At 44.0% G+C, this 26,609-nt stretch overlaps 1 protein-coding gene across 4 annotated transcripts in view; it reads left to right on the forward strand.

Annotated features, from left to right (window-relative positions):
• LOC109644512 (thyrotropin-releasing hormone-degrading ectoenzyme-like) overlaps nt 1-26,609 on the forward strand; it is a 134,275-nt gene that overhangs the window by 87,192 nt on the left and 20,474 nt on the right. For 2 of the 4 annotated variants that reach the window (XM_069519825.1, XM_069519823.1), the window contains exons 5-11: nt 3,715-3,869; nt 16,301-16,414; nt 20,283-20,420; nt 21,734-21,799; nt 24,671-24,736; nt 25,185-25,363; nt 25,655-25,705. In XM_069519825.1, the coding sequence (XP_069375926.1) occupies nt 3,715-3,869; nt 16,301-16,414; nt 20,283-20,420; nt 21,734-21,799; nt 24,671-24,736; nt 25,185-25,363; nt 25,655-25,705 (769 nt within the window). The remainder of the gene's footprint in view (nt 1-3,714; nt 3,870-16,300; nt 16,415-20,282; nt 20,421-21,733; nt 21,800-24,670; nt 24,737-25,184; nt 25,364-25,654; nt 25,706-26,609) is intronic. The other 2 variants (XM_069519826.1, XM_069519824.1) reach the window with 1 other exon arrangement.

Here is a 26,609-nt window from a genome sequence, read left to right on the forward strand (position 1 = left end):
TTTTAACCATGATCCAGTTCTTTCTCCCAACTTTTACTTCCTGTTTAAACAGACACGTCTCTTTAAAACAAACTTTTCTCTTTATAGTGTAATTTTTTTTTTTTTTGAAAATATTTTTTTAGGACGAAAAGCTTCCTGGGACATTTGATGCCGTTGTCACGGTTACCAGGCCTGAAGCTTTTAAACGGCGTGTGAAGAAGCGAAGCGTCTGATGAGTGTGAGTCTGCAGAGGACACTTTGTCTCTGACCTACAAACACTGAGCGATGACTCGTCTGACAGATCAGCTCCGAACAGTTTGAGCAGCTCGACGCTGAAAGTACGACTCGATGGACGATAACAGGTCGTCTCACACCACGTCTGTTGTTTGTGTTGTGTGGAATATGTTTCCTCCTGACGCCGACAAACAAACGTCTGCTGGAGCTGGAGTTGTGTTTCACCTCGGGACGGTGTATTTTTCTCGCTTCACACGTTTCTCTTCAGCTCAGCTTCAACAGTTCAGCTCACTTTTCCAAACCAAAGCTCCTCGTCCTCACGTCGGCGTCGACTCTGAAACCAAACTTCGTCACTCAGGAGACAAACAAACGTTTTGTTTCACAGAATAAAACTTTATATTTCTATCAGCTCAGAATCATTGATTCAGACGAGCTGAGGTGTAGTTTAATAACATTTGAGTTTTCAGTTTGTGTACAAGTACTACAAAATATTGTAAACATGTTAAGTATTTAGGTATAAGGTCTTTATCATGTTACTGTTTATTGAACGATATTAAAAACTCTGGATTCAAACTACAAACCAGACGCTGCTCTCGTCTGTGCTACAGACTCAGTCTCTGTCTGTGCTACAGACTCAGTCTCTGTCTGTAGTTTGACAGATCACTTGATGTTTCCAGGTTTATTTTCTCGACGTGACGACTTCAGCTCATCTTCAGTTACGACTCCTTCACATCACAGATCCTAACTTTCATCCAGTTTGATCTTAGAAACTCAGAAATGTCACGTGTTTAAAATTATTACTGTGATACTCGGCGTGTATATACAGTATTAGTATAAAGTCACGTGGTTAAAACTTAATACTGTGATACTCGGCGTGTATATACAGTATTAGTATAAAGTCACGTGGTTAAAACTTAATACTGTGATACTCGGCGTGTATATACAGTATTAGTATAAAGTCACGTGGTTAAAACTTAATACTGTGATACTCGGCGTGTATATACAGTATTAGTATAAAGTCACGTGGTTAAACTTAATACTGTGTTACTCGGCGTGTATATACAGTATTAGTATAAAGTCACGTGGTTAAACTTAATACTGTGATACTCGGCGTGTATATACAGTATTAGTATAAAGTCACGGCGTCTCCGAGTTCCCAGCTTTGAAAACCTCTGAGTGTAGTTTGTGTAAACATTTGAGTTGTTTGTTCCTGTGTGAGTTTGTGTTTCATCTCCTCTTCACTTCCTGTTGTTGCATCATGAGTCTGGATGTTTGTGAGCGTACGACCTCCTGGTGGGAGCCGCGCCTCCGACCCTCGGATCACTCGACAACGAGTGGCGGCTGTCACACTGCGGTGACGTCATTGTTGCTCCGATGATTGACACGTGCAGACCGACAGTGATGTGTGAGCAGACGTGAAGACCGAGCTGTAAAAAGTCGCCCGCAGCAGAAAACACGGACTCGAACACGTTGCTTCATTAAAAACTGTGGAATTTATGAAGAACTTGAACTTTCTGAATCTGAGGGATTTTATGACCCTGAGCACAAATGTTTAGATGATTTATGATGTGAAGAGATAAAAATGATAAATGGACTGAAGTGATGTCGGATTCTCGCTGCGTCGAATGTTTCTCAAAACTGAAGCTGAGTTTGCTGATTGTTTGCTTTTTGTAGATTTCAGAAAAAGCTGGTGGCTGTTTTGTTTTTGAGATATCTGCTGTTTGATTATCAAAGACGTTTTCTCTCCTCCCGCTTTCTCTTTGTCTCTTTTCTGATTTGCTCTGTTGAGAATCTGAGACAAAGAAAATCTGCGGCGAGGGGTCGGACTGGTTTTGTCGGTTTCAGATCTCGTTGAATATATCGATCGTGGAACTCGCTGAGACGCTGTGTGAGTTAATGATGAATTTAAAAATCCGTTCACTCTCTCTACCGGAAAGCGACACCACGTCTGAAAAAGCTCATTCTCACCTCTTCACCTCCTCTTTCTTCTCCTCCTCCTCTTCTAATCAGGTCTCCTCTCTGAAAGGAAAACCCATTTTCTGCTGGTTCATTTATTTCTAATTTCTTTTCTAATCTGCTGCAGACTTTTGTTTCCACATGAGCGTTATTGTCCCCTTGAGCTCTGTGTTTGGTCTCCACCACCTCCTGGGCCAGACGCGAGGCTCCTCAGCTGATAAAAGCTCCTCCATGTGCTCCAGCTGCTCCGACCGAGCGTTTGCTGTCGGGCACATTCTCCATCAGATCATGTTTGATGGAAACAGCTGTTGCCGCTGGAAACCGAGCAGGACAGGAAGTACCTCACGATACTCGCAGCCAGAAGAAGCTGAAACAAGCTCGAGCTGCAGAGTTTCAACATTTCACAGTTATTGAATATTAAAGTTGATTTGTGCGCCTGCAGTCTCTTTAACCCGCCGCTCTTAACTGAGGCTTCGTTTCTGAATCAAACATTTACACCTCTTCTCCTTCTCCTCCTTCTTCTTCTCCTTCTCCTCCTTCTTCTTCTTGCTCCTCTCTGAGTCATAAATCAGTCACAGGCGTTCCGGGGAAGAGAAGCTCTGCAGTGGAGGTGTTGCTTCAGGTTCTGACGAGATGAGGAAATATGATCCAGAGAGCAGTCTGAGTAACAGGGCCGTGAATTTAAAGGTTTATCAAAAGTAATAACACTTCACTGACTTCACTCAGAGAGAGGTGCATGCTGGGTAGACCGGCAGCCTGATAGGATTTTCATACGTCAATAACTTCCGCACAGATCTGGATCCTGTTTGTTTGGAAAATCCTCACATGTGAAACCGAGCTTCACGTCTTCATCCGTCATATCGTGTCGCTGTGACATTAACCGCAGGATCAACAAAGCTCAAGAACAAATGAAAAGTGAAATGATTTATATGATTTATTAGACATTTGGATTTTTCATTATCTGCACATTTATCATTCACGCTCAGAACGTCTCTCTCGAAACCCTCCGTCGTGTTCACGTACAGACGTTTGTTTCACGATGGAAACTCGTCGTGTGTTTCGTGGTCGCAGTCGCTTCAAACTTCAGACTCACAGTTAATTCAGCTTTAAGTGGATGACTTAACTTTTCCTTGGCTCCGTGTCCAAGCGACGTGACTCTCCGATTCCTGAAGTGTGACTTTTAATTACATCTGACGCTGTCTAATAAATCTCGTCTCCTGAAAGTAAACTCCTCCTTCGGCTCCTTGTCTCTCTGTCCTTCTTTTCTCCTCCCTCCTGTTCTCCCTCTTTCACAGATATATGTAGAGTTATCTCTGAGGAACTCCATATATCCATGTTGTGGGGATAAAGGGATTCTCTGGCAGGTTGTTAAAATGACTCATGAGTTTAATTTTAACCTAAAATGGGATTTGCAGTCGCTCTGTCAGAGCCACCGTTTTCCCCCCTCCGTTCTTTAAATGGCGGCGTCTCGCTGGATGAAGGTGACGGGTTTTATTAATAGAGCAACACATTCAGTAACGTCTTGTTGTGTCTGCTTCTTCTCAGACTTGTTGGCGGTGCCCAAGCATCCGTACGCCGCCATGGAGAACTGGGGCCTGAGCGTCTTCGTGGAGCAGAAGATCCTGCTGGACGCCGAGGTGTCGTCCTCGTCTTATCAGATGGAGCTGACCATGGTGGTCGTCCACGAGATCTGTCACCAGGTAGGACGGTCCAACCTCCTCCCATCTTCACCACCTCGACTCAAACTGGGGCTGAAATGTTGTTCGAAGACAGTTTAGAGTTTAGTATCTCGCTTAAGGGTATTGAACCACTGTCCCTCTGGTATGTGGACGACCCGCTGTACCTCCCTTACAAGTTAATCAAAGTCTGATTATTCACAATCCACTGGACCAACATCTCACACTGACACAACAATGAATGAATTAATAATAATACAGACAGAAAAAATAAGTTTAATTATGTTTATTCAGTGAAAATAAAGTTTTCATGAAGACGAATTAAATAAATAACAGTTATTTGACCAAAGTCAAAGTGCCTCTGCTCCTCCAGAGGGTTTTAACTTTTTTATATTTCTACCTTTTCATTGATTTCCCAGATTAGTTTTTTAAAGAATCATTTTGAGGTATGCTTCGATGCGTTAGAGCTACGCCCCCTGGTGTCCACAGAGGTTTGACTCCCTCTTCTGTATCTTCAGGTTTCTGTCCACCACCTGTTTTCACTCACACTGTTTAATAACTGGGATTCGGAGCTCGTTGAAAATGTAATTAACTCTCTGGTGTTTCGCTGCTCGCTGCTGCAGCTCAGGCAGGAGAACACGGCAGAATGAAGTGTAGGCAGCACCTGAGGTGGCAGCTGCGACATTAAACCGCTGCAACTGTTAATCAAACTGCAGGAGGTGACGCCGCCGCGGGAAACGTCCAAACTTTTCATCGTGGGCAAACACACAACACGACCTTCTGTGTTCGGAGCTCGGCCGCAGCGAGACGCCGGAGACGAGCTCAGTGTTGATGATGCTGTGGGAACATGTCGGAGGACGGTTTTCACTTTCATCTGCTGGAGGAGGTTTTTAGTTCGTCAGCAGGATTAAGCAAAAACTGCTTGATGGATTTGTACCAAAGTCGGTTGAATGATGGGACACGGGTCAGAAAAGGACTCATTAAAGTTTGGTGCTGATCTGGACAAAGATCGTCAGACATGCACCGAACTTCAGAGGGAACACAAATGTCTGAGTGAGACGCTTCACACTTGAGACACAGACGAAGGAGACACAGACGTAGGAGACACAGATGTAGGAGACACAGACGTAGGAGACACAGACGAAGAAGACACAGACGTAGGAGACACAGACGAAGAAGACACAGACGTAGGAGACACAGATGAAGAAGACACAGATGTAGGAGACACAGACGTAGGAGACACAGATGTCAGGAGAGCTAATGCCGGCGTTTTCCCCCCAGATATGAATTCATAAAGTCAGACATGTTTATGAGCTGGATATTTATGTGTGAGTCATTTGGTGCAGATCCAAATAAAAATCCAGCTCCAGCAGATTTAATCACGGTTTCATAGAAACGCTGTTGTTGGACGTTGGAGCTGGATTTCACTGCAGCTTTAAAAGAAAATTGGAAATAAACTTTATATATTTATGGAGTAAGACGAGGGATTACGATTCATTTTGAACAATAAAGAAACTTGAACAGAATCCGTCGTGTTACTACTCAGAGCAGGTTATTGTCTGTGTGAAGACGGACGTGAAGAGGACAGTGTCTCCTGTCTGAGGATTCAGTCCTGGATGAAAACAGTTTCTCCACCGCCTCGTGCAGGACGTGGTCCTGTGGAGGAGTTGATTTTCTGTCTTGATCCTTTTTCACGCCACCTGTCTGCGCTCGTTACCTCGGAGGGGACGGATTCTGTCTCTTTTGTCTGTGCTTGTCTTCTCCGAGCAGGAAGTCTCAGAAACACATGGAACAGGTTTTTAGGGACGTCTGCTGGAGAGTGGAGCCACGGGCGGAGAACGACTGATGTTTCTGAACTCTTCTCCTGAACTTCACTCAGCTCCATGTTCTCCCCTGGGTTGTATGGATTTTGCAGGAATTTAAAAAACTTCCCATCATTATTATTATTATTAATAAAAAAAATCACTATTTTAAGAGACAGTGCAGCGTCTGCAGGAGGAGACAGAGTCAGTGTTCCTGTGTCTGTGAGAGCTTCATTATTCACCGTTTGATTTCTGGGCACGAGTTAAAACTCCAGCGTGAAGCTTGAAGCAAAGTTTGTGAGGAGGAAACGATGCGGCTGCAAAAACAGTGTGTTAAAGACACAAACACGACACTGAGCCTGAACCTGCCGCCGCTGGTTCACACTCACGGTGTGTTCAAAGTCAAACACGAGATAAAACCAAGGGTGACAGTGTGTGTGTGTGTGTGTGTGTGTGTGTGTGTGTGTGTGTGTGTTTGTGTGTGTGTGTGTGTGTGTGGTGGAGGAGATGATCAATCTTTTACAGTACGACACTGAATACGTGACGAGCAGACAAACAGGACGAAGAGACAAGATCTAAATGTTTGAAAAGAGAAGACAGAGAGAGAGAGAGAGAGAGAGAAGTTCAATGAGATGAATCCAGACAACGAGCAAAGCGAAGTTTGTTTATTCCAGAAAACGCTGGTGGATGATTTCCAGTCTTTCAGCTGCACAAACTAGAACCTGTCCATGACGACGAAGTGATGATCTGAGTGGAGACGTTTCAGAGGCAGATTCTTTGTTTCTGATGCGACCGGAGGCGAAACAGAAGAGTTTCTCTGTGAGGGTCCTTTAAACGTGACAGTGGCTGGTTTCTGGTTTTCATGATGGAAATGAAAAGCTGCAGTGTAAATATTGCGGCGCCTCTGGCTGACGGTCGTCCTCGTGTAATTTTTTTTACTCGGGGATGTGGCCTCAGACCCGCGTCTCTCTGTGCTGAGTCTGGATGAATGTTTCCCTCAGGCGGCCTCTGGCGTGGAGCAGAGAGAACAGAGCGAATAACAGCGTTAAGCTTGCGCTCTGATGCTGTGCTGTACATTAAGCCATTTTACTGCACAGGTCATAAAAGATGAAGTGCTGGTGTTTGTGTTTGATTTTGATTCTTTTCACTTTGGTTTTTCTGAAGCTTTGCTCGTCTGCTTTGTTGGTTTAGAGCGAGAGAGTGAGAAGGAGGAGGGACGATAAAAGAAAAGTTTTTCATTTCATCCTAAAGTCACATTATGTCTCACACACACACACACACACACGCGCGAATGGAGGGAGGAAGTTGTTTGAACATTTCAGTAATCATCTCGTTGACCTGTCAGAACTTTAACTGGAGACAGAACCAGGAGTTTGAGCCGAGGTTTAACTTCAGTGTGAGTTTGTGTTCGGTCACATTTCGAGGATCCTCAGATTTCTCAGGTTAAAAAACACTTTTGTTCACTTCCGTCTGTTCGGGTCAGTTCTGTCTTCATCTGTATTTACTGAGTCATTCAAACGATTTCCACAAAATCTGGCAAAAGGGAAAAACACCAAAAAAAAAAGGACTTTATTAAATATTGGAGCAGGTTTGAATAAATGATTTGATCCTGTTTTATTTTTAAATTTTATGGTGGAAAAAAAGTCAGGGCACCAAAGTCAGACAATGAATATCTGGATAGTGTTTCCAGATGTGAAACGAGGACTTCGAGGTTCTGCAATGAAAGAACTTCGCTCTGAACTTTGTTCTGGTTTCGTGTTCTTCTCTGAGTTTCCGCTCCACAGACTCAGCTGCACATCCGGCCGCTGGGTCGCGTCAGGAGTCGTCAAACATGCGACACGTGGTAATTTCACCGGCAGACCGGCGATGAAAAAGTGAAAGTGGCGCCGATGTCTTGTTGGATTCGTGCTGCTGTTGTTGACATGTCGGTGTTGTGCTGTTCTCAGGCGAACAGATGGAGAGAGTGTGGAGGGAAACACGAGCAGACAGGAAGCTCTCCTCCGTCAGCCGAGACAAACGCATCAGGACCACTGGTGGCCACCAGTGGCTGGATTTGATTGTAGGTTATGTAACGGTAGTAACGTTTGTTCATGTGGATTTGCTGATGTCACGTGGTTTGTTATGTGCGTCCAGATGTGCTGTGTGTGTGTGTGTGTGTGTGTGTGTGTGTGTGTGTGTGTGTGTGTGTGCAGCAGAGCACACACACGTTCTTGATGTTTCTGACTCTTAAACTTCACAAACATCATTTCTGGAGGAGTTGGATGTTTCCAGCTCGGCCGCCATGTTGTTTCCTGGTTGACAGTCAGTCGGGCGCAGGGATGAGTGACAGCTCAGGGAGGAGAGTGTTTCTCCAGTCAGGTGTTGGAGGGGACAAGAGGACAGATCTGTCAATCATCTGTTTTAGTTCCTGCTGGAGACGACGTCTGTCTCAAACCTTCAGTGACTCCTCTGCTCGTCCCGACTGTCACGTTGAGAGTATTTTCATCTGAGGAGAGAAGGGCTGTGTGTCAGTCACGTGTTTTTACTACACCTTTATCTGCGTCTTTGACTTCCTGTCTTCATTTAGCGACGAGAGCTAAAAACCCTCCGTCCATTTCATTCTAACATCTGAGACGTTTCTTCTCCGATCCGGCGTCACAGAGAGGATTCAGATTTCTGCAGATTAACAATCTAAGTAGTTTAAGAACATTCAAATCTTCATTTTGAAAATAAGAGGATAAACACAGGAGTCCCTCTTTAAATGGACAACTGGTCCTCAGGAGGACAGAAACCCGGAGTACACACCCTCACAGTGCGGTGTGTGTTGTGTTGTGTGTTGCTGTCAGTGTGTATAATGTTCCTCTGCAGTGTTTTGCTTCAAACTAGATAATTTATTGCTGCCGACCATGTTTGCGTAGAGTTCATTAAAATTCAAGGAGCCATAAATCATCTTATTGTTCTCTCTCCGCCCGTCTCACTGTTTTTCATTGTGTCTCTCTCTCCCTCCCCCCAAAACTGAAGCCGAAGCGCCTCGATCGCCCCCCTGGTGGCTGGCTGCAGTACAGCTCATTAATCTCTCCCCCTCCACGTTAGCAGATGGGACTTGGACCAAATCAAATAAAAAATCAAAGTAGACTCAATGAATAAATGTTTGTCATTGATGTTTTTTATTAATTTCAGTTCGTCCTCATCTCACTGTTGTTTGTTTCTGATCAGTTTGGTTTTCATTCATGAATCGATGATATAACAATACGCTGAACTGTCGTGTGATCTCAGAGAGTTTGGCTTCATTTCTGGGTAGTTGAAGGAAGTCGACTCATTTCCTGCATCTGCACTTTCTTCCACCTTTCACCATTTTTTGACCTTTGACCTCTCGACTCTCTGTTGTTGATCTGCTCAGTTTTAAAAAAAGAAACTAACAGCTGGCCGGTCTTCAAGTCTTCCAGACTCAGTAAATATGAGAAGCTTTTTCATGTTCTTTGAAAACAAAGCTCAGAGTCTCCTCGGAGGAAATAAACCAAATGTGATGCAGCGGAATTCTCATAAATATCCCTCCTCTGAATACGTCTGATTTATTTCATCTGGATTCATGAATGATTCTCCGAGAGATCAGTCAGTTAATTATGTAATTTATGAACTAATTGTTGATTATTTACTAAGAACTAGAAATGAAAGCAACAGAAATGAAAATCTGAGATTCACCTGCAGCCTCGTGTGTTCCAGAGCTGAAGGACTCGAGTGTTTCATCAATACTAATGTGTGAGAGGAATACAGTTATATCTACCTGTGTGTGTGTGTGTGTGTGTGTGTGTGTGTGTGTGTGTGTGTTTGTGTGTGTGTGTGTCTGCCTCCTGCTCATGTCCGAGGCTAATTATCAGGCCATCAACAAACACCTTACACCATGAATGTGTGTGTGTCTGTGTGATGCTTATTAGAGCTGCACACACACTCACACAAACCTTAACAGATATAATGAACCACAAATGTGATATGTAGAATAAATTACACACACACACACACACACACACTCCTGCTGCTGCAAATGTGGATCCACGGCTGTAAATATTTCCCAGCAGCAGCAGCGGCCTCCAGATGTTTCAGGACCTTTTTGAGCCTTTTGTTTAAAAATGCATCTTGAATAATAAGTTGTTAACATTTTCTACATCCTCCTGCTGCTGTGAACAATAATTTAAGATGGTTAAAAATACCTTTCTGTGAAAATAAATCTATTTTAAACATTTACATCGTCAGTCAGAACAGATGATTTTAAATTTCCCCTCTGGATTTGTCAACAGTGACGAAAACGCAGAATAAAACAAAAACATAGCCTTGTCTTTTAAATAATAGAAATATCATTCAACCATGTTTTATTCATAATCAACTTTCATTTATTGATGGTGCTTATATGTTTCTGTGAGAAGAGTCGTCTCAGGTGGAGTCAGACGTCGTATGTTTATCACACTGTGTGTCAGGTTCCAGACCAGAACTAAAACTCTTTACAAAGATTCAAATGGTTCAGGATTGCAATGAGGATGAAAATACAATAACACGAAATGAGATGAATCATCCAGTGACAAAAGAAGATAAAGGGACAAGCTGCAGTCGACTCTCAGATGTTCTTCAGAGTTTCTTGGCCGATGTGAATGAATTAGCATTTTCATCATCCTTATCAGGGCCGATATGTTAATGTACATTTGGTTGGATCCTCTCCATAATTAGTTCTGACCTCGGTCAGAGTTTGGAACTTTCAGGAATTCCAGTCACGTTGTTTTCTGCAGAGAAACTGAATCAGGTGAAGCTTCAGTCTAAAGCCTCCGAGAGTCAGACGCTGCATCGTCTCATCTGAGCCGTCCTGATCTAAACTCTGCACATGAGTCCTGGATTCTGCAGCAGACCTCTGAGAGGGGGTCCGGATGGTCTGACCAGCCTGAAGTCAAACTGCTCAGGACATGAATGTCAATGTGGAATCTTTCTCAGTCATTCAGCTACGTCGTCCTCCCGAAAACAAATTCCTCTGTTCTTCTACACGAACAAGATCTGGTTCCAACTGGTCCAGAACTCTGCACAAAGTTTCGAGGGACGGATCCAATCTGAGGCAGAAAGCCTGAATCAGTCGTGTTAACCTGGACACACTGCAGCTGATTCAGAACTCTTGAGCAAAGCTATGAATCTGTATCCTCCTGGTCCAGGTGCTGTTTGGTTCTTATCCTGGATCCATCTGCTCCAGATGTCACTAATTTCCTGTCTCTTATCATTAATACGTTCCAGCTGCAGGCGGGTTCTGTTTCTTTGCCCTGCTGGGCTCTAGTTCTCCGGCACAGGCTATTATCCTGAATCAAACTGCAAAGATTAGCAGCATTTGGCCGGTGGATGCGGTTAAATCCCAAACCTGACAGCGGTGGCACAAAGATTAATTAAGCAGGAGGTCTGAGAGTTTTCTGCGACTGTTGTTGATCGTGTTCCTTTCAACTGCAGCTCGTCAGGGCTGAAGACGCCGTGAGAGTCTTTACACTTCCACAGATGTGCAGATGTAAACAGCGTCGGTGCCAAACGACAAACAAGACGCGTTTTTCTGTCGGCTGTCGTGGAGCTGTGAGAATCTTCATCCGAACAGAGAGTGAAAATCAGATTCAGTCCCTCTGCTGAAGAGAGGGATGAATATTTATAAGTGAGGGTCACACGGAGGGAGGAGGATGATCAAAGGCCCAGATCTGCTTTGTTCTGGGAGAGAGAGAAAGAGAGACAGAGAGAGAAGTGAAGGAAGGAAAGAGCGAAGGTGCTGCTCTTAAGAAGGAGAGGAGCCCGTCCTGTTGTCTCCTCTTCTTTAATTCAGTGCGTCACTGCATAATTACTGTGAAATTAAATGTATGACGCAAGTGACATTATTTTAAGGATACCGGCGACAACAATGTAAATTTTAAAAGCCAAAGAAAAGGAAGAGGATGTTCGAGTGTTCAATTGCACCGGCGTGTCACGGTAACATGATCGCGCCCCCCCCCACCACCCCCCCACCCACCCCCCGCCCGCTTGTTGTCGCACCAGAAAATTCCCCCTGAAGGTTCCCCGGAGCAAGACACCGGCAGAGCTGCAAAGACTCATCTGCATTTAACAGACTGAAGCTTTACCTGCACTGACGCTTCTGACCGTCAATGTTAACACACACACAGAGACACACACACACACACACACACACACACACACAGACACACAGACACACATCTATGTCACCTTGAGTTATTACTGGCAGTGATGAGCTTCATGAGCAGCAGCGAGTTATTCTCTGGGCGATACTTTCATCGGCTGAGGATGAGCAGGAGCCTCGTGCAGACGAGGAGAAAGTGTTGTGTCGTTGCTACTCGAGGTCAGAAGAACCCGTCCGCTCAGGTGGATTCTACACAGGAACAACAACCAGCCGACAGCGCCGCTCTTTAAACTCTGTGTTTACTACTGTTACCCTGACAACCAAAGTCCTCTATGACCATCGGTACCCGCCTAACGGTCGTGTCTCAGGTTAATATCAGGTTTATGGATTCTCATTGGTTACGTTTTAAAAGCTGTATTTAGTCTCCATTTGCATATATTATATTTCTATGATCTCATCATTTGTCTTTCCTGTGAGAACGCTGGGCGGACGATGAGATAACGGGTCCCTGGTTGAAGCCCCCATCCCCCCCCCCCCCCCCACACACACACACATGAGCGCAGGAGCCAAATAGCTGAAAGAGACACAGAACGACTACAAATGACTTGCTTGTGTCAGAGGCTGTTGTGTGTCTGTCCCTGTGGTCGTTGTGCGTCTCTGTAGTCATCTGATGGACTTACAGCAGTCATTTAAAACACAGGCTCTCTACCCACCAGGCTCCCTCAGAAATCCAGCCATGGTTGAGAGTGATCAAAAATTAAAGAACTGTAGTCTGTGTATCCTCAATACTCATGTAATGTTAATATTATTTTGTAGTACTTACTGGGCGGCTCACAGTTTGTCTTTTCTCTCGGATGGACCCCGAGAAGTATTTCTGGGCCCCTCTCAGGTGGTTTTAAATCTCAGCCCGAGAACGCTCCTGATGTCAGTCTTTTTTTTCTTTTCACGAAAAACCTCCCCACCCACGATGCACTTGTGTAACCACGACAACAATAACAGCCGTAACCACCCGTCCCCCCGTAATGGCCGACCCACTGGAGGCTCCCTCTGTTTTAATGAGGACGAAACTGGATGAGAGACGACAGAGCAGCTAATGAAGGCGAGAGTGTTGTAAAATCTGCAGAAGTCGTCATTTTTAATTATTACAGAAGTCGTAACAACTACAGGGGATTAGTCTTTTTCATTGAGTCTGTCACTATGAAGCTAAACTCTCCAGAGTAAAATTAATTAGGCTATATTTTCGATTTGTCTGGAGGCTTGAGCAAACTGTACCCGTATGAAATTGAGGGTTTGATGAGAACTGGAACTTACTGACCCACTTCGAGCTTTTAACAGCCGGGCAGCGGACACAGGCTGGAATCCTCTCGGAGCAGGAAAACAAAAATAAAACTGTCGGCTTTAATGAAAGAGCAGCTCGTCAGCTGTTCGTCTGACGGAGGGAGAAACTGTCCGACAGATGTAAATTGATTTTAGACCCAGAATTTAAAGAATCTCCTTCATCATCATGCTCTCGGGTTTTTACTGCATCAGAGTGAAACGTAAAAGAATCGGATTTAAACGGATGGATGAAGTGAAACAGCCACTAGAGGGCAGCGTAGAGAGAGGAGCTTCTGACAGACATGTTCTCGTGGGAGGAGCTTGTGATAACGTTCCTCTGAAAGGTGCACAGCGTCATTGTTGGAATGTTTTCCCTTTTCTTTATTTCTTCCTATTGGCTACTTTCCCCTCCTCTCTATCTCCGGTGCTATTACTCCGATTTGTCTCTTTCTGTTTCTAACGTTCAGCTTTAAATTAGTTTCTTGAGCAAACGGAGAACTACTGATTTTGAAAGCTTGTGACTAAGCTTCCAAATTAACCAGCTGACGTCACATATCGAATTATCATTGTTCAAGTGTTTGAATACGTTTTTACAGGTTTGTCACTCAGAAGAAACTTCCCAAACAGCACTTCCTCAGTTTGATCTGATTGATCATAGTCAGGTGCATTATGTGAATTCTCTCCATTATAGTTTCCTTTGGTGCAGAAAAATAAAAATCCATAAATACAAAAGGGAATAAATTGTACTCGCAGCCCTGAAATGGAGAAATATTCACTTCTGTGCTAAAACTGCAGTTTTTGAATCTTACAGATTAGTTTCACACATTATGTGTTGAAGCGTCTCCTCATGTGACTAAAGGTGGAACAGCAGTGTTCTCCGTTGTGTCTTTAAACTTTCCATTCAGAGCTGGGGCAGGAATGCAAGTGCAACAATTCCACCTTAAACGGTCTGTGAGGACTAAAGGTCAAAGCTTTTTTCCCAGAGTCACTTTCAGATCTGATGGTTTTACTTTTCCAAAACAAACTTCATCTGGCTTCGTTCTGTTTTCCATAAATTGTCGTGGTTTCCTCTGAGACCGTGGCTCCGCCTCAGGGAGTTGAACCAGCGCCTGCCGAGCCAGGCAGCGGGCCTCAGCTTAACGGTCTGCCAGCTCCCACAGAGTGGTCGGTTTGAATCCCTGCCCAGACTCAGCCCTGGCAGACAGGAAGCAGGAGTTAAGTTAGTTTTCATGTCTGAACACATTCTTCTGCTTCACGTGATGAGCTGAGTCCCAACAGGTGACGGAGGAAAAGTCAAAGAGACGTAGATTTAAAACTGCACCAAACCCATTTACAGCAATAAATATTTGATTCTGGCTCGTTCAGCCTCTGCAGAGACTCAAGTTTGGCCGAGAAAAGAAGAAAGTTAAATGAGAGTGAGGGAAAATGTGTTGTGAGGAATTACTTTGGAAAAGTGCTTCAACACAGAGTTGTAATACTCTGGCCTGTAGTGTGGTAACAAACTAGGGAACACACTCACGGTACACAATCCTGCTAACGTTAAAGAAAACAATGAGCACGCCTCTGACCCCCGACCGCTGTAGTCCGTGGGTTCTACCACGCACAGTGTGCTGCTCCGGGTTGAAGTCGTAAACAACTCCAGTCAGCGGTGATTCTCAACATTAAGGTCAGAGCGTCCTGGGTGTTCAGACCGAGATCCTCGCAGATGTCGACACGTTGCTGCTGATTAAATCGTAAATACGCACCTGGAAGTTGTCAGAAACACTTGTAACACACGCGTGTGTGTGTGTGGATTAAATGGCGTGACATGGAATACTAACTCGTGACGGATACTACGCACACCTCCCGCATGCACGGTGTGTGCACACACTCTGTTTGTTCTCAACAGTAAAGGTCTTAGAACTTTCTGATGGCGTCTCTGATTTCCATTAAAGCGGCTGCCGACTGTTCCTCCTTCACTTTAAAAACAAATAAATCCCCAGTCGTCTGTTTCCCGGGCTGTGCCTCCTGATTTGTATGCTGCATATGGACGGATTTGTGACTTTGGGCAACATAATTACACTCGACTTGTTTCAAGTGCAGAGTGAAATGATCCAAATAAGAGTGTAACACCGCACACACTCGTGCTTCGCACACACTTCACTTCACTCTCGACTTTTAACGTTCTGCGTTTGATCGGTTGAAGGACAATTTGTGTCAGAAAAACTGAGAAATATGTAAAGAAGCACAACACGCACTGAGCAGAGGTGTGGAACGTGCAGAGCGAGTCTCTCCTGCAGTCTGACGCTGTAACGAGCCTTTAAAGTGAATTTAGGGATGAACTTTTTTTTTTTGAAAGATGCTCCTCCCTCCACGCGGCAGCTGAGGGTTTAACGGCAGCGTTCAGGCTCAGGAACAAAGCTGGCAGGGACGCGCGGTTGTTCCCAAACGTTGTGTCGTTTTTATTCACACTGTGTTGCCAGGAAACAGCCCGGGTCCACACGTATTACCCCTGTGGCCACACGTTTCACTATCAGCAAAGTTCACTCCACAGTCTATTTTATACGTGCTCCGCCTTTATTAGACCTGACTGTCGGTTTTTACTCCGACGAGGCTCCGAGGCGCCCTGAGAAAAGACTTACCGCCCAATCAGGTGGTAGCATGCCCCGGAAAGCGGGAGCCCAACCCGCCGCTGCCTTTGTCACACTTAATGAGCAACACTGCCGCGGCCGCCCTCGGGTGTTGCTGATGAATAAGGCCTGCTCCGTCACGTCAGCTCAGGACGTACGCTCCGCTGCCTGCTGCCGGTTTGGCGTCATCAGGCGGAGACGGAGCGAGTCCTGCAGGAGGCGGCAGCGGGGCCTCTCTCACCTCTCAGAGCCGGACCGGGTTTCCTTTGTGTTTCATTGTCTCTGGCTCCTTGTGGCATTTTGAGTTTCAGTCACGGCAGCGCTGCGGCTCCAGGGCTGTTGTTGTGTTCACGTCCCTCCTCGGTCCAAGTATTTACTGGACGAAGCACAATTTAAATTAGTTCGAGGTTCCCAGAGGATGAATCCAATGATCCAGAATCTTCATGTATGAAGATCGATCAGTGACTGAAGTCGCAGCAAACGCACTTTTGTGACAGAAACGTTGTTTGAAGTTGAGGCTTCCAGACGACCAAGACCAGGGTTGAATCTGTTCAGATGAAATGAACATGTCTGATGTGAACATGAGTTCTTCTGTGTGTCCTGCAGTGGTTTGGGGACCTGGTGACTCCGATGTGGTGGGAGGACGTCTGGCTGAAGGAAGGCTTCGCTCATTTCTTTGAATACGTCGGCACCGACTTCCTTTTTCCAAAGTGGAACATGGTGAGTGAAAACTTTGTTTTCTTTCAAAACCAAATGTCGTTGTGAATTCTTCCATCTCCTCCAGGATGAAGCAATAATTTAAAAAACTACAGTTTTAAGCAGAATCTGTGGGGATGAGAGGCGGAGTCAACACGTACAATTTATACTGGAGACAACGACTGTAGCTAAAGACTTTGCAGCCAGATCCAGATGTTTTGGCTTCACTTCTGGGGGCTGTGATGTCGTCCATCTTTATTTACAGTCCTGATGAAAATAAAAATCTGCTGCTGCTCAGTTTCTACAGTCGTTTGTTTTCTCTTCACTGTATAAAAGTTTACGTGTCGCCCTGAGACACAGTTTGCACAAGGAGAGAGTTAAAACGGTCTTTTGAGGAGGAGTGAGTCCTGACCGTGACGTCTCCTCCTGAACTCTTCCACCTTCCTCCATTCGCACGGATCAATATCTGATTCCTCCTCCTCCTCCTCCTCCTCTCGGCTTCTCTGCAGCTCAGCAGATGATATTCAGTCTAAATCCACGCAGGTATAATCCTGTTCTGTTTTATTCGACTCAGGTTTGCAAACAAATTGATGCAGAGAGTGAGTCAGCTCCAAACACAATAAAATTTGAAATTAATTCCTCCTTTTATTTGCTCAAAAACCGCCCGACCGTCGTCTCCGCTTCCCCCGAAAACTCTGTGAAAACTTGCCGAACTTTAAATTAAAGCACACACTCACTTCCTCCTGCTTTGTTTCTTCAGATGTATGTTGTGATTTACTTCCAGCGGAGAATGAGTTTAAACCCAAACACCTTATCTTCAGCATGCACACCCAGTCTGTTGCAGCCGGTGACGTGGCATTTTTAAATCCCTGTTACTGTGGCTCTGCTCGGCTGAACGCTCTAATAGAAACAAAGTGCTTCTCCAATGAAACACACAATCATGATAAAGCGCTCGCTTCCTGATAAAAACCAATTCATTTGTAATTTGTATTTAAAAAGCGGTGAGTCGCTGCGCGGAGAGGGAAGAACAAAAGCAGACAAACACAAATATGACAAGGAAAGAAAGTATTCACTTCTCCAATCAGCTTAAATAATATTACATCACATTATTCTTACAGTGATTTAAAGTGGGATTCAGCCATAGTTCAACCCTTGAACTCTGGTGTTTCTAACTTCCTGTGATGTCATTTCCTGGAGAATCCTCAAAGACTTCATATTAAAAGGTGTTCGTCAATAAACCATAGAAATTAAAGAAATGCTGTTATAAATAAACACCTTGATCCAAAATATTTCTCAGAGGAACATAATATTTCTCTGTCATCAGCATGTTTTTCACCTCACGTAACGAAACATTACGACGTCATCACGATCGAACAACAGGAGCAGGTGGAAGACGGAGGCCTCGACTTCCTGCTGCAAGAAGAATTAATGTTCTAAATATTATAGTTTTTATTTAAGATCCATTTAAATTGAAGTTTGAATTCTCAGTTTTCAGAGGATCACCACTTATATGTTTTTTAATAGTAACAATCAAACTCAGTAAATTTGAGACTGATGTGAATAAAGAAACAGCAGCTCAGACATTATTATCCACACACACACACACACACACACACACTGTTAAAACAACGCTCCATTAATTAAAGCTGAATAAGAACCTTTGGCAGAAGCAGCTTGAATCTCGTCGTCTCTGATCGTCGTCCACTGTGATCAAAGTCTTTCTCTCAATCATGAGTGTTTAATGTCTCTGGGTTCGGAGCCGCTCGTTCACGTCCTCAGCTGAATTACACCACTTGGTTTGTTCAAGTGGGGAAAATACTTTTCCTCTTGTTTCAATGAAGGAACAGATTCAGTGTCAGTTTCTTTTCCTTCCGTTGACTCCACTTTTCAAAACCACGATTTTTCTTTTATGCAGCGACGTTTAATTTTGAATCACATTTTAATTTATTGACTTCTGAGTCAAAGTGTTTGTGCCAAATTTAAAGAAATCCACTGTAAGTTTTACTGAGACAGCGCCCCCACGAGGCCAGAAATAGATTTGTAACATGAGAGTGACCTTGATTTTTCGATTCTAATTAAACCTTCGTTCCTTCTGCCGGACGTACTGACGAGAATAAATCATGTTGTGTTTATTCATATATAATGTAATGTATACAGTGTGATAGATTACACTGCAGCTGAGGCCAAGTCTAAATAGAGTTGAAATGAGGATCAGGATGGAGGAGGAGGAGGAGGAGGAGAGGTAAAGGGAGGTGAAGCAGGATGGAGGGTCGACAAGCAGACGTTTAAAAGTTCACCAGCTGCTCCTGAACATAGTCCTGACCCTCTGTGTGTGTGTGTGTGTGTGTGTGTGTGTGTGTGTGTGTGTGTGTGTGTGTGTGTGTGAGACTTTCGGCCTCAGCCTCAACACGTGGGTCCATCTGGTTCATAATGACCAGATGGACCAGGTGGACCCCCCCTCCACTTGTCTCCCTCCCTCCCTCCCTCCGTCCCTCTCTCCCTCTCTTAGTTAAAGTGTTTGTTAACTCGAGCTGATGTCTCATTTAGTCTGATTAATTTTTTTCTCTCAGAGTAATTTTACTTTCGTCCAAATGTGCCATTTAGCTAATTAACTAATTGTGTAATTTGTGAGGAAGTCCCCTGATTCTGTCTGATTACGTGTGTGTGTGTGTGTGTGTGTGTGTGTGTGTGTCTCTGTCTTTACCCAGGAGTTAGCCATGTCCCGTAGAGCGGGCTCAGTCTAGCTCTTGGATAAACAAACTGTTTATCTGTCACATAGCTGAGTTCATTCACTGTGATTAAAACCAGATATTAGACAGTTACGCTGATATCAATAATAAGAACAACAGAAATGTAACTGTTTAATCACAGGATTAGTCTGTACCCACTAAACTGTTTCAGTTACCTCTACCAGTATATAGTCTGATCCCAGCAGCTGTGAAAACCATCAGCATTAACCGCTCATGTGGCGTCCAAACCAAAAATAGACACAAAACTGCACATAAAGGGCGACATGACAGCGCCCCCTGGTAACTGGTGGCAGTAGATCTCATAAATCCTACCTTCTCTATTTTAGTAGAATAAATCAAAATAAAAACAGTTTAATGTTAAATGAATATTTCTCAAAGATGGTTTTCATATAATTATAAAAATGTCCATATATCTATTATTCAGATGCTGTTATTCATCAACATATTTTCTGATGTTCATTAAAACTTCATATCTTTTGAAACTTTAACTTAATGTGATCATTAAAACCATATCTACTTTATAAAAACTTCAATCCATGTATTACACAGAGAATTAGCCACATCCCAACAGATACTGTTAATATAAAGACAGAAAAGATGTTCCTGTTCATTCTGTTCATTAACGACTAAAACTTAATAAGCCACCAATTCCATTGCTTAACAAGATGGAGGTTCATTAAATCCAAATCTCCACTGTAAACACTGGAATCCATGAATTAGACTGAGCCACACTTCTCCGGATTTACCCTGATCCCTGGGGTAATTTAGACAGAGCTCGTTAAAGCCCAACATGTTTGTAGATGTCTATTAAAATCCTGAAAACAGAAGAGGAGAGGAGGAGAGGAGGGAAGAGGAGTAATGGAGGGGAACGAGAGGAAGAAAGACAACAAGGAGAGGAAACAAATGGAGGAAATAAAGAAAGGGAACAAGGAGATAAAACAAGGAGAGGAATGAATGAGGGAAACATGGGAAGAAAATGAATTCAAACAAAGATTAAACTAAACCTCTGTGAACAGAAACAACTGTTCAGATGAATGTGAGTTTGTTTTTATAAACTTGAGTTGAAAGAACGAGTCACATGGTGTCGCAGTCACGTGTTCAAGCTGTTTCCATAAGAAAAGAACAAATGTTTGTTTTTATAGGAGAAGCAACGGTTTCTGACTGACGTCCTCCATGAGGTGATGCTAGTGGACGGCTTGAGCTCCTCCCACCCGATCTCCCAGGAGGTGGAACAAGCGACGGACATCAACCGAGTCTTCGACTGGATCGCCTACAAAAAGGTGAGAACCAGAAAAAGAGCGAAGTGACGAAGAACTCATCCTCGTGAAATAATTCAATTCGTCGTCAAGTCTAAGGGAACGTTTGATTTTAAGTGTTTCTCTAAAGGTGCGATCGCGAGGCCAAAAAATCTTGAGCATAAAAATAATCAGTCATAAGTACCAGGAACGTCCACAAGGGGAGCCCATTCCACAAACAAGCAACACAAACGTTTCATTTCAATAAAAGTATTTTACAAAAAAAGCTAAGTTGCTTCTCGTGCCAGAAAAAAAATCCTACAGGGAAATGAATGTATTTATAATTTATATCTATGTTGGCTGAATAACACACAGAGCATGATAAGCATTAACAACAATAACATCACAGACAAACCACGGTGCCGAGTTTACGCTCGGAGATTTCCCCACATGCATAAACATTCTTTCTACAAAAAATAAAAAAAGAGATAAACTTATTCCAATTACTTGCACCACAGAAAGTCGCAGCTGATGCCAGGGACACAGAGGAAAGGATCCAAGTGCAGATGCCAGAGGCAGCGCTAATGGCTCAGTGAATTTATTTACAAAGAGAGAAACAAAGCTTTACGGGATGACGAGGAAGACGAGGGTCAGAGCAGGAGGATGAAATCCAAACAGGCGAGGATCCAGAAAAACACAGGCAGGAATCCAAAGTCCGATAAACAGGAAGGAGAAAGTGCAGGAAGCCGGAAACAAGGAACCTTGAAGACTGAACACAGGAAGAGGGAACAGAGTGAGGAGAGAAGACAGACGATTGAAGAAGGAGGGACAGTCTGACCTCAGGTGGGTGAACCCGATGAAGGGGGTCGACTCTTTCCCATTGCCAGCAGAGGAGTCAGACTTTATGATTTTTTTTCCCAGGGTGCATCATCTCTCGCCTCGTTGTCTTGATAAATTATTGCATTCAACCTGAGTGACGTCTCCATCGCTGCCAGTCTGAGCCAGTACAAATAAAACATGTCCCTACGGCTAAGCTAAGCTAAGCTAACTTGCTTGTCTGGGTTCAATAAAACCAACAAACCAGCTCCAGGGATGAAACATCACAAGCGTAACGCAAATACGTGCGTGGAAATAATTATCGCATGTGACTGTTCCAAACTAGCTGCTGCTAACTGCTGCTACCTCCCCTAGCTGCAGCAGCTAGCAGCAGTTAGCAGCGTAACCTGCTAACAAACCATAATTTCCTGGTCACCAGAACAACAGTTTAACTCTCTGATCCACTGTAAGTGATTTATTTGTGAATGACAGTCGAGCGAGAGGAGGTTTGACCTGCTGTTGTTTCTCTGTGCCGTCTGCAGGGGGCAGCGCTGATCCGGATGCTGGCGAACGTGATGGGACAGCCGCTGTTCCAGAGGGGCCTCAACGTAAGTTCATGTGGTCGCGTGGGTCCAGATGTGGACACAGAGGTTCACACGTCTCTGAGGACGACAGGGAGAAGCTGCGGCTGGGCTTTAAAACCGTCCGCAACACGTGTGTGTGTGTGTGTGTGTGTGTGTGTTGTCATCCTTTGGCTGCACACTCACTGGAACACGCTGAACTCAGGTTGGCAGCACAGAAGCAGATTTGGCTGCAGGGGAAGTTTGAGAGGCTGTTTTTTTTTCTCTGCTGTAAAAATCTCCGATTTGATTTAATGAATCAGAACTGTAGGAAATGTTTCCGTCTCCTTCGTCAGCTCCTCTTCTTCACCCCGAGATTTATTTGTGTTCCTCCAGTCTCACGTATGTTCCAGACACTTTCCCGCTGCAGTAAAAGTTCTGGTTTAGACTCTGGGACGTTTGCGCTCAGGTCTGAAAACAGCTTCGTTGTGACGGCAGCGAAACATGAAATAATAAAACGTCAGTGTAATGAGGAACCATAAGTTTGTTATTGTCTGAGTCAGTTTATTCTGGGACACGTTCACAGAGAAATTAAACCAAATGGATCCGTGGCGGCGCCGCTCAGCGCTGGCTGTTACACAAAGTGTTGAATCAGGAACCAGAGCACAAAAAGAAGATGCTGTAAAACTCTGTAATAATTGAAATGTTTCCTGTTTTTTAAAGCAGAGCAGACGTGAGTTAGTTAAACTGCGTTAACCACACTGACAGACCGAGCTTGCATTATTTAACGGCTGCTAACGACGTCTCTGATGGTTAATGTCTCAGGAACATCACAGACACAACATCTGAAAAAATCAACTCGAGTCAGTTTAGCATTTTATTTTCCGGCGAAGAAAGAAACTGCTTTTATCAGCAGAACGGAAATAAATCAGTTTGGATTTGAAGTGAAGATGAAGTTTTACTCTGAAATAACAGTTATTGAAATAATCCTGAACACAAACACAGAGTGGTTCACTGTGTCCTGGTTTCACTGCAGGAACCGTCAGTGACCTGAAACACTCGGAGAACCAGAGTCTATATAAAAACACTGCTGATGCAGCAAAGCTGTGTGTGTGTGTGTGTGTGTGTGTGTGTTTCACCAGAAAAAGAAGAAAAGAGGTTTTAAACTCATTCTGCTTCATTTCTTCTCTTGAATTTATATAAATATATGTTTTAACCGGTCACACAGGAGTACAAGAGGCTTCACTACTAACAAGTACTTTTAATTTCATTATTAACTTAAGAAAAGTTAATGTGGTACTTTTTACTTTTACTTGAGTACACTTTTGTCTATTCATGTTTACTTTAACCTCAGTAAAATGTTCGAGTACTTCCTCCTCCACGCTTCAGATCGAAGGTCGTTCACCTCAGTGCTCAGTATTAAACGACACATGAGGAAGCCCCCCCCCCCCCCCCATAGAAAACTCTGGAGACACGAGGTCAAAGTTCACGTCACAAAGAGGAAAACACTCCCAATATCACGTTATCGAGCCAGAAATCCTTCATGTTAACGCTGAGCAGCTGCAGATGTTTAAAACAGATTTGTTTCAGTGAAAAGATTATCTCACACACACACACACATTTACGCTGAACGTTCGTTATCAGTGGAAACAGTTTGGTTTAACTTTATCATGCTGTTAAACTGTGTGTGTGTGTTTATCTCTGTTCATGTCAGGTGGAGAGAAGGTGACACACACACACACACACACACTCACACACACACAGACACACACTCTCGGTTGGTGTTCCGTCTTATCGTTCTCTTCTCTCTGCCTCTTTCTTGTGTCGTTACGAGCTGAACCAACCTCCCGATGCTTTGACACTCGCTCCATCCTCTGCTCGGGGAATGAGTTTTCTTCTTCTTCTTCTCCTCCTGACGCTGGAGACAGACGGAGATCAAACCAGACACAACCGTCAGCGGCGAATCGTCAACACACCACTAAGCCTCCTTTTGAACCGGCACATTCTCTCTTCACTCTTCACTTTGTTCATTAGCTCGGCAAATATAACTCGGAGTTTAGAAGCCGGAGCGAGGATCGCGTCCAAAGCTCTTTAGAGTCAACACAGACGATAAGCTCTGCACGAGGCCGGTTCTTCATGTCCGTCATGTTTGATTCCAACAGTCACACAACACTGAACGATCTGTTTTGCTCAGGAGATTATATTCGTCTGTTTGTAGGTTTCAGCTGGATTATACAAAAACTACTAAACCAATTTCCACCAAACTTGACGGAGGGTTGATAACTTTTGCTGTGGAGGCAGATGTGATCAATCAATCACGGAAGTTGTCAGAACACTTCTGTTTGTCTTTTATATTCATCCTGTCAGAATCAAACATGTTCTGGGAGCTCAGGTCTTGTTGGAGGGATACACTGTCCTGTACTGCATTTCTTAATCTTCGGAGGTTTTGCAGATTGTTGTATCTTAAATTTACAACTTAGAGGATAATTGGATTAATTGATTTTCTACATGCGTGATTTAATTTAATCCATTTTATCCATTTTCAGAAACATAAGACCAGTCAGAGCTTCGACGGCTGATGAATAATACGCTCATGATTCACCAGCCCAGTGAACTACTTGCTTAGATTCGCATATTTCTTTAATCATTAATCGTTCCTCAGCCACAGAGGAACTGAAAATGAGACGAAAAAATAAAAGTAGAGCTCACGCGTCCACCGAGGTCGAACATGATCTAGTTCAGGTTTAGTTCTGATCGTGGAAATAAAGGAAGTGGTTTGATTTTGAATTTGAATAAAAAATGTGTAAGTCTTCATGAATCTGGATTCAGGTGCAATGAATGCATCGTGTGGCGTCTCCCTGCTGATGTCATTTCCTGTCACAGGCTCTTCCTGACGTGTCGTCTGTTGTTGTTTTGCAGGATTACCTGCTGAGTCACATGTACAGCAACGCAGCCAGAGACGACCTGTGGAACAAACTCTCTCAGGTAACGTTGGTGGCCTTGCTCAAGAGCAGGGATTCAAACCTTTATCTGTTCCTCCTTCGACCCCCGGGTAAAAAAAAAAAAAAAAAGAGAATCCAGACTGAGGCTGGTCATTCTTCGTTAAGATGAGAGGGTGAACGTCTTGTTGCTATGGTGACATGAGTGACAGGCGGAGGCGAGGCTTGTTTGCTTGTTTTGCTCCGCTGTGAGATAGTTGCTTTAATTAGCTTCTTCGTTAGCGCTGTTCGCTATATTTAATTAGCTGCCGTGCAATCAGATCTTTAATTCACGGAAGGTTGTTCTCTAAAGTGATTCAGAAACAAAACTGACAAACCTCTTACCAGCGTATTGATGAGGTGATGGGATGAAAGCCTCATTGATAATCTAACGAATCACTGATCAATCAGTGGAAATGATTATTGGTCATTAATTATTTATATGATGTGTCCAGGCCATGCGTTCAGAGGGGCGGGACATTGACATCGGAGAGATGATGGACAGGTGGACTCTACAAATGGGCTACCCCGTCATCACCATCACCAAGAACCAATCAGAGCAGCTCCCTACTCATTACATCACCGTCAGCCAGGAGCACTTCCTGTACGGAGAGGAAGTCAGGAGCAACAACAGGTGGGTGTGAAGCAGCTCGTCACATATCAGTGACCTTTGACCTTAAAGACGAGTTCAAGAGCAGTCTGACAATCCAGTGATTTATGAAGAAGAGAAAAAACTAAACTAAGGAGAACGTTTATTTAATTGATCTATAAATATATAAATATAATATAATATAAATAATATAATTTAAATATAAATATAGCTGTATATTTGATTTACTATAAAGACCAGGTAACTTGTTTTAACCACAGGATCAGAAATTGTCGTTACATTTCTGTGCCAGTTGATTCCGTGGTTTAACCGCAGGTTCAACAGGTCACGACTTCAGGGACCAAAGTTGAATTCGACATCACACAGGTACGGACCGGAGAACAGGAAACACTGTGACCTCACAGGATGACCTCATGAGCTCAGCGTCACCGTAACGTTTCCTGCGAACACATCTGTCGGCTGCAGCGTCTGGGGGACTCCCTCGGTGTGAAGCGCTCCCCCTGCAGCTCAGTCTCGCTCCTCACCGAGCGCTCACTCCGTCCTCTCGGCGATCGCGCTGCCCTTTTTTCCTGAAAAAGCACTTTTCCGGTTTTCGTCAGATTCTTCACCTCCTTTTCATCATTTGTGTTTCATCCATATTTTATTCGCTGGATGTTTTATTCACATTCTTCACAACCTCTGGAGTTTATTCTCTTCGCTGTTTTATCGACCCACTTTCTCCTCCATCAATATTTCACCCGCTCTTTCCCTCCTTTTCTTTTACCTGTTGTTCACTTCTTTTCTTTCCTCTTTTCTCGTCACTTCTTTCTCTCTTTACTTTTTGTCATGTTTTTGTTATGTGACTGACGTTTACAACCCCTCTGACCTCCTCTGTGCCTCAAACTTTCCTTACCTTTTTTATATTTTTATTAATTCATGTTCCTCTCCTCCTCCTCCTCCTCTGTTCTTCTTCTTTCATCCTCAGTCTTTTGTGTTTCTCTCTCGCTCCTCTGCACAGAGTCGCTCCCGAGGTCTTGTCAGCTGATGAACCAGTTTGTTTTTAGGTGGAGTTCAACTCTTTGTTTTTTGCCCTTGTTTGGTCTCGTGGGGCTGCGTTCAGACGCACTCGGCGGTCCCGAGGTGTTCGGCAACACTTGTTGTAGAGAAAGAAACTGGTTGTGCTGTTAGCTGAGCCGTCGTCTCGGCTGAACGTCGGATCGAATCAGAGGCCGACGCTGCTGTTTGATCCTGCAGAGCTGCGTTCAGAAGCACAGCAGAGTCCCGCAGTGTT

Source organism: Paralichthys olivaceus, chromosome 23, assembly GCF_024713975.1.
Source record: "Paralichthys olivaceus isolate ysfri-2021 chromosome 23, ASM2471397v2, whole genome shotgun sequence".
Taxonomy (NCBI): domain Eukaryota; kingdom Metazoa; phylum Chordata; class Actinopteri; order Pleuronectiformes; family Paralichthyidae; genus Paralichthys; species Paralichthys olivaceus.